Source organism: Salvia miltiorrhiza, chromosome 7 (genome assembly GCF_028751815.1).
Source record: "Salvia miltiorrhiza cultivar Shanhuang (shh) chromosome 7, IMPLAD_Smil_shh, whole genome shotgun sequence".
Taxonomy (NCBI): domain Eukaryota; kingdom Viridiplantae; phylum Streptophyta; class Magnoliopsida; order Lamiales; family Lamiaceae; genus Salvia; species Salvia miltiorrhiza.
In genome coordinates, this window is record NC_080393.1 from 55859890 (window position 1) to 55868629 (window position 8740).

Consider the following 8740-nt stretch of genomic DNA (forward strand, 5'->3'; position numbering starts at 1 on the left):
ATTAAAGGCTAAGCCGCGGTGCGCCCAAATCGAAATAATTGGAGTACAATTTACAAGGGAACAAATTTTTATTTATTTATTTATTGGTGCATGAATACATAAATTTTTGGAACAATTCTTATTTTTAATATGAATTTTAAAATATATATTGTAATGGGCAAAATTCGTACAGTCCATTTGAATAAATATTCGCGGCCCAAACATTTAGCCCAATCCGAAAAACTGAATTAATGTCAATTAATTCAGCCCAACCCGGTACTTTAGGTCATTAAGGCCCATCGCCTCAAACCCTAGAAGGGCAGCGACTTGGGGAGAAAGAAAGGAACAAGGTCAGGGATACGACCCCCCCAAAATATCGGAACGACCAGGGTTTAAGGGGACGTGCCAGCAAAACCCTAGCCGTCAGACCATCGCGTATAAATAATAACTTACTAGGTCATTCGACCTACACAATCATTCGCACTCCAACACGTTCTCTCGCTCTTCTCTCCCCTCACGCACTATTCTGCCTCCACGCTCTCAGCCTTAGGTTTTCCGGTGATCAGATCAACCGAGACGACCTAACGACCCTCGCTCATTGTTCAATCGCCTTCAACTCCGTCGACCGGATCAATCCGATTTAATCTTTCATTTACTTTCAATTGTTTTCAATACGATTTTTATTAATATTGTTTATTGACTTGAGCGTCGGAGGCCCTTCCATCGACACCCCCACCGGTGCTCCAAGAAGGGCTCTAACGTTGTTCGTGTTTCAGGTTGCTAGTGCCCATCGTACCGGACGACCCCGACGTCCTTAACTGTAATTGTTGGATCCATCCCCAACAATTTGGCGCCCACCGTGGGGCCCTAGCAATCAAGCATTCCCGACGAACAATCACCGAGTTCTACCATGAGTACCCAAAACGACACACGTGACATGACCGATGCTCCCTCACAAACCGAGTTGTTGGCCCAAGTGGAGATAGATGCCAAGCTCAATGCCCTGATGGACCAGATGGCCCAGGAAAGGGAGAGTCGGTTGTTGTTGGAAAAACTAAACCAAGAGCTACTAGCCCGATTGAACGCTCTCACTCAGATCCAAACGCCTCCGCCAGTTCAAACGCAACGCCCTGATCGATTCCGGGTTTCTATTAACCCCATGATGGATATTGAGGACATCCCGCTCACACCCAATGGAACTGAGATCAACCCAGATGACCCTTCATCCTCGGTAAGAAACAATAGATCGGAGGTCATTCATCCTAACACGGGCAATCTTCATGTGAATGCAGGTGAAACCCACATTTTGGACCAAACACCCGGGACAACCAGAGCAACCGGGACAAACCTAATGGGAGCCCTCACTCAAGTCAACATGACGACTGGGGGAGTGGACCATCCTACCCAGATAGGCCGGACCGATACCACACAGGGGCATGTTGTGCCAACGGGACCACACGAAGGTGACCCAACGGGACAACCAGATGGAGCAAGGCGAACAGGTCCACTCGGTCATAATGGCAGCATCCAAGATCAACCATTTCAGGTCGATCAGGGGCGACAGGGCATGCCCAACACCATCCAGAACTTAGACCCCGCCTTGGCTAGAAGATTGGCAGATATGGAGGCCATCATCCAACGAATCCCAGGAGTCCCGGCCCCAATCAAGAAAAGTGCAGAGAGCTGTTATGCTGACTCGCCCTTTGTGGACGAAATAGCTTTGGTGGAAATGCCGAGGAAGTTCAACTTTCCCCACATGAAGATGTTTGATGGCGCATCCAACCCAGACGACCATATCGCCCAATATCGACAAAGGATGTTTACCGTGGCCATCCCTCGTGACTTGAGGGAGGCGTGCATGTGTAAGGGGTTCGGTTCTAGTCTAATAGGACCGGCCCTCCAGTGGTATACGAATCTCCCGAATAACTCTATTAGCTCTTTTGCCCAACTAACTGATGTTTTTGTCCAGCAGTATGCAAGTAGCAGGAAATTGGAGAAGATCTCGGAGGACTTGTACGCCATTGTTCAAAGACACGGAGAACCCCTTCGAGACTACATTGGACGTTTCAACAAGGAGAAGGTGTCAATCACCAAATGTAGCGAGCAAACCGCTGTCACCGCTTTTCGCAAGGGTCTATTGCCCGGCTCGGATCTTTATAAAACTCTCACCAAGTACCCGTGCAAGACCATGGAGGACGTGTTGATTCAGGCTTGGGCACAGATTAAGTGGGAGGAAGACCAATACAACATGCAGAGGGTCTTCCCACCCAGTAGACCCGAAAGAGACCACCGGGTGGACAGGAGGTCAGGTCGTGACAGACGTGCTGAACCATACCCACCTTATCGACGAAGCAGAGGAAGGGATGAGTACGATAGGGCACCCGACACACGCCCCGCGAGAAAGCAAAGATTCCAGAGTATGCCCTATCCATCTCCCCCGCCGAAGCAGTTGAGGCACTAAGGAACCTGGGCAACAAGGTCAAATGGCCAGAGAGGATGAGGGCCCCAGCCGACCAGAGGGACAGGTCCAAGTGGTGTGAGTTCCATGCAGACCATGGGCATCGGACAGAGGATTGCATCGCCCTCAGATTGGAAGTGGCCCACCTACTAAAACAAGGCCACCTCACCGATTACCTAACCGAGAAGGGCAAGCAGACCCTACAACAAGGAAGGGATAGACATGATGACCATAGAGAAGCTACACCGCCAATCCCACCATCTCATGAAAGAACCGTGAATGTCATATCTGGTGGCTCCGAAGTAAGCGGGGTCACCCACTCCGCAGCAAAGAAGCATACTCGACAGGCTATGTCTAACAAGGCAGAAACCAACATGCCCTGCCAGACCGCTTCAACCCTTCCGACCCAAACAATCAGTTTTCATACAACTGAATCAGACAAGCTTCTTCACCCTCATCATGATGCTTTAGTTATTTCAGTTTTTATTGCAAATTGTTTGACCAAGCGTGTTCTAATCGATAATGGTAGTTCTGCCAACATCTTGTTTTTTGATGCTTTCAGGGAGATGGGCTTGAACGAGTCCAAAATAATAAAAAAGTCCGCGGTGCTTATAGGCTTCAGTGGTGAGACCAAGGCCACGATGGGGGAGATTGACCTTCCTGTCTATGCCGAAGGGGTGAATCAATCAACCAAGTTCTTAGTGATCAACGCCCCTTCCGTGTTCAACGTTATTTTGGGTCGACCATGGATCCATGATATGGAAGCAGTGCCATCTACCTACCACCAAGTCATTCGATTCCCAACTAAATGGGGCATCAAGGAGATCAGGGGCGAGCAAAAAGATTCAAGGGCATGCTACCAAACGACCATGAAGGCAAAGCAAACCACTCAATAGCAATTACAGCAAAATGGTTCGACCCACCCAAAGGTGGATCAACCACCCCCATCATGTCAACCTGCACGAACAGATGAGCCCGAAGGCAGGTCGCAGCCCACCAGCCCGCCCCAAAGTCATCCAAGCAGCAGAGCTGTTATAGAAGATCAATCTGACCGACCCGCTCGCTCAAAACGACCACGTAGTTTGATCGAGGAGGAAGCTATAGAGATAGATGAAGTCCAAATCCACATGGACCACCCGGACCACAAAGTTCGGATTGGAGCACAACTCGACCCCAACTCCCGAGAGAAGCTTATCAATTTCTTATCTGAATACTACGATTGTTTTGCTTGGTCCCATGCGGACATGACGGGCATTGACCCAAATGTTATTGTTCACAGGCTACAGGTTGATCCGGGCTATCCACCAAGAAAGCAAAGACGAAGAAAGTTTGCTCCTGAAAGAAATCAAATCATCAACGAAGAGGTTCAAAGGCTCTTGACAAACAGATTGATCCGAGAGGTCCATTACCCCGAATGGCTCGCCAATGTGGTAGTAGTAAAGAAAAAGAATGACAAGTGGAGGGTCTGCATCGACTTTACAGACCTCAACAAGGCATGCCCGAAGGACTCATTTCCGTTGCCCCACATCGACATGTTGGTGGATGCAACCGCCGGCCATGAGCTCCTGAGCTTCATGGATGCTTACTCAGGGTATCACCAGATACGAATGCACCCTGACGACGAGGAAAAGACAGCCTTCATGACCAACATGGGCCTTTATTGCTACATCTTTATGCCATTTGGGTTGAAAAATGCAGGGGCAACATATCAACGCTTGGTCAACAAAATGTTTGCGAACCAGATAGGACAAACGATGGAGGTCTACATCGACGACATGCTTGTTAAATCAATTCAAGCAAATGACCACATCGACCATCTCAACCAAACCTTCAAGATTCTCAGGGAGTATAATATGAAACTTAACCCTGCTAAATGTTCTTTTGGTGTCAATGCAGGAAAATTTTTAGGTTATATGGTCACCCAGAGGGGCATAGAGGCCAACCCGGCCCAAATCGACTCCATCATGAAGATTCAATCCCCAACATGCGTCAAGGACATACAAAAATTAACAGGGAGGATAGCCGCGTTGGGCCGATTCATCTCAAAATCCTCAGAGCGGTGTCATCCATTCTTCAACACTCTTAGGAAATCAAAAACCTTTGAGTGGACAGAGGAGTATGAGGAGGCATTACAATAACTCAAGCAATACCTGACCAACCCGCCCCTTCTGGCCAAACCAAAAGACCATGAAGTCATATTGGTTTATTTGGCCGTGTCCGAGACTGCTGTCAGTGCTGTGTTGGTCAGGGAGGACGAAGGGAGGCAAGCACCGATATACTATGTGAGCAAGTCCCTCCTAGATGCGGAGACCCGATACAGCCAACTTGAGAAGCTAGCTCTCGCATTGGTCCACGCAGCAAGAAAAACTTCGACCCTACTTCCAATGTCACCCGATCTCTGTGGTGACCACATACCCCCTCAAAGCCATATTCCACAAGCCGGAGCTATCGGGTCGATTGACCAAATGGGCAGTAGAACTAAGCGAATACGACATTACCTTCAAGCCCCGAATGGCCCTCAAGTCTCAGGTACTAGCAGATTTCATTGTTGATTTCACTCCTAACCTTACCATGCAGGCCGACAAGGAACTATGTTGCATGACCGAAGAACCCGATCAAACGGGGATTTGGAAACTTTATGTTGACGGGTCCAGCAATATGAGGGGAAGTGGACTTGGCTTGGTCCTTATTTCACCTCAGGGCGACATGGTCGAACAATCAATTCGGTGTCAATTCAAGGCAACCAACAACGAGGCGGAGTATGAGGCAATGCTGGCTGGACTTGAATTGGCCAAGGAGATAGGGGTCAAATGAATCAATGTCTTCAGCGACTCCCAGCTTGTGGTCAATCAAATGCAAGGATCCTACCAAGCCAAGGATGCCAAAATGATAGCCTATCTGGGCAAAACTAAAGAGTTGCAATCGAGCTTTGAGGAATTCACCCTGAGCCAAGTTCCACGAGGGGACAATAGCCATGCCGACGCATTAGCCAACTTGGGGTCATCCATACAGACCACGCAACCAAAGGTCATTCAGATAACCTGCCTCCAATGGCCAGCGACTCAAAAGGATAAGGAGGAACAAGTCCATGAAGTGTCAGCCGAACCAACCTGGATGACCCCCATAACGGATTACTTAGCACAAGACACACTCCCAGATGACAGAAATGAAGCCCGACGACTCAAAGCCCAAGCAGCCCGATTCTCCATTATTCGAGATAAATTGTATAAGCGCTCTTACAATGGTCCATACTTGAGATGTATTAACCCTGCAGAGGCAAGATATGTCCTTTCCGAGCTACATGAGGGGGAATGCGGCAACCATTCGGGGGGAAGAAGCCTCACCCATCGAGCCCTGACTAGTGGGTATTATTGGCCCACCATGAAAGCCGATTCAGCAGACTATGTCAAGAGATGCGATAAGTGCCAACGATTTGCCCAAGTCTCCCACTTACCCCCAGAGCCACTAAAAGCTATCACTTCTCCATGGCCCTTCATGAAATGGGGGATGGACATCGTAGGCAAACTACCTGTTGCCCCTGGGCAAAAAGTCTACATGTTAGCCGTGACGGACTACTTCACCAAGTGGATCGAGGCAGATTCTTTTCACCAGGTTAGGGATAAAGAGGTAAAAGGTTTTATCTGGAAGAATGTTATATGCAGGTATGGGGTGCCCAAGGAGATCGTCACGGACAACGGGTCCCAATTTATAAGCGCAGACTTTCAAGATTTTTGCAGGTTTTGGAATATCAAGCTAAGCTTCTCAACGCCAAGATACCCCCAAGCCAACGGGCAAGCTGAATCATCCAACAAGACCATCATGAACACACTCAAGAAACGATTGGAGAAGGCGAAGGGGAAATGGGCAGATGAACTACCCGGCGTCCTATGGTCTTACCGGACAACCACAAGAACCTCGACGGGAGAAACCCCATTTTCCCTCGCCTATGGAATGGAAGCAGTCATCCCCACAGAGAGCGAAGTGCATACCGCTAGGTATGAGTTTACCACAGACCACGACAACCATGAAGCCATGTGCCACGAGCTCGACCTGCTCGACGAGAAGAGGAATAAGGCAAGCATAAGAATAGCCTCATATCAACAAAGTATTGCTCGACACTACAACAAGAACACTCGCACACGAACCTTCAAACCGGGCGATTGGGTACTTCGCAAGGTATTCCAGAATACCAAGGAGGCAGGGGCTGGCAAGTTAGCCCCGAATTGGGAAGGACCCTACTTGGTCACCAAGGTGATCGGACATGGAGCCTATAGGCTACAAGCATCAGACGGGCGTGAAATCAACAACTGTTGGAACGCCCTACATCTCAAGCAGTACCACGCTTGACCCTAAACTCTACAAATTTCACTTTATTTCAATAAGGTCTTCCGAGACCCATATCATCTTCTACAATTACTGACCTTTCTATGCAGGTCAGAACTACATTCGGGCTTGATCCCTCTTAAGGGTATGTAGGCAGCTCTAAGGAGCGCAGCCCCCTATCCCTTCAACCAACCATTTCTCACTTAACCAAGGAAAAAATTTGAGCACACATCACGTGGGTTTCAACCCTTAGGAAATCTTAGATCACTTACCTAGTGAACCTTACGCCAAATAATTAAAAATATGATCTTTCAATTCATAAACTTCAGACATATGTCGGATAAAGCATCAAAGAGCGAACCCCCTGATCGGGCCGGATATACCGGAAAATGACATGTCCTACAAATACCAAGTCCAAGTCTAGCCAAAAGAGACTAGACTCAAACTAGGGGAGAAAAGTAGATAATATCAAGTTCGAAGAGCCTAATTACTATTACATAACCAAATAGAAATTGTTTGAAGAAGTTTCAACTACAAATAAGTCTAGTCATCGCCCCCGTCGCCCTCGCCGTCAGTAGTGGCATCAACCACTCCCACTCCTTCAGCCCTGTCACGTAGTACATCCTCCATCTCACGTATGCCCTTCTCTACGTTCCAGGAACCCGCTTTCCCTTCCTTGAACTCCTTCATCATCTCACCTCGGGTAAGAACGACCGTCTGAAGATGGCTAAACCGAAGCTCCTCCTCTCGGACCTCCAAAGTCGCCTCCAACTGCCCTATCTGAGATTGAAGGGTAGAAATCAGGTGACTCTTCAAGGATAGCTCATCCCTCAGCTCCTTCTCTGCCGTTTCATAACGACCCTTCTCTTCCTCGAGTTCCTTCCGAAGGGTGTCTTGCTCTCTCAGAGCCACCTTGAGCTGGTCAGCTGCCTCTACCAGCTGCTCCTTCATGAACAGAGTATACTGATAGCCCTACATCAAACAAGCAACAAAAGAGTTCGATTATACCAAATATGAATCGTGCAAAGATAGTTATAAATATGAATATGAAAGTCAACCCTAACCATACCTGAAACGCAAGACGGGCGGCAGTGCTGGCAGAATCAACCACACCAACCTTCAACATCCTAGCACGGTCGTTCTCGAGCAACAGACGCTCAAAATGATCCGCACACGAATCATAGTCGGTCTGGGCTGAAGTCCCACTAGGAAGTGTGAGATGGATAGAGCCATCGGAGTAGTCCGGGACCTCAAAGGGCGCTGTTTTCTTCTTCCTCTTTGACCGCCCCGACGGTTCGACTACTTGGACGTCGGATTCACTAACGGGCTCACTACCCGAACCACCCTTCTTGCCCCTACCGGATGCTTTCTTCTTCTCCCGCATCTTCAAGTAAGTTTCATAGCTATCCTTTTCTGGAAGAAGATTCATCTTAGGGTGCGACATCACGTAGTCTGCATAAGCCTGTTCATCCAAAGTCAAGTCGTGTAGAGCCGGGTGAAAACTGCCGCTATGCCCTAAAACCTCCGAGGCCCAAATAGACAAGATAAGCTCGGAGTGAGCACTAGTTGAAGGAAAAACAATACCTTCTGGACCAGGAGGGACGGAACTCCACAAAGTAGTCTGTCTTAAACTCTCTTCTCCCAAGATAACTCTCCAATGCCTCTTGTTGCTAGGAAATGTGGTGAAACGTGCTCTTCTTCTCTCCAAATTTCTATTACTCACCGGCCAAGGAACGTCGAGACGTCCTACAAAACAAACCAACAAAGAAAAAATGTCAAGTTAGAAGAAATTTAAACCATAATGACCCGATCAACCCAAAAATACTCACGGGCATTACACCAAGCTGAGGGAATATCATAGCCCGTCACGTCGCCAAGGGCATCATAGTTCATAAAAAAATATTTTTGTTTCCAGGCCAAACCAGAATCCGTAACACCACAAATCAATTCGGGAAGCTTTTTTCCCCGTGATAACTGGTA

General features: G+C 48.2%; 1 protein-coding gene across 1 annotated transcript; it reads left to right on the forward strand.

Moving 5' to 3' along the window:
* Nucleotides 1-2475: 2475 nt before the first annotated feature.
* Nucleotides 2476-3333, forward strand: LOC130994440 (uncharacterized). The gene has a single exon (XM_057919482.1). It carries the CDS (start codon nt 2476-2478, stop codon nt 3331-3333), a length of 858 nt encoding a protein of 285 aa, XP_057775465.1.
* The last annotated feature ends 5407 nt before the right edge of the window (nt 3334-8740 follow it).

What these genes read in the sequence shown, in the direction of transcription:
- LOC130994440 (XM_057919482.1), top strand. Translation starts at nt 2,476, where the DNA reads ATGAGGGCCCCAGCCGACCAGAGGGACAGGTCCAAGTGGTGTGAGTTC.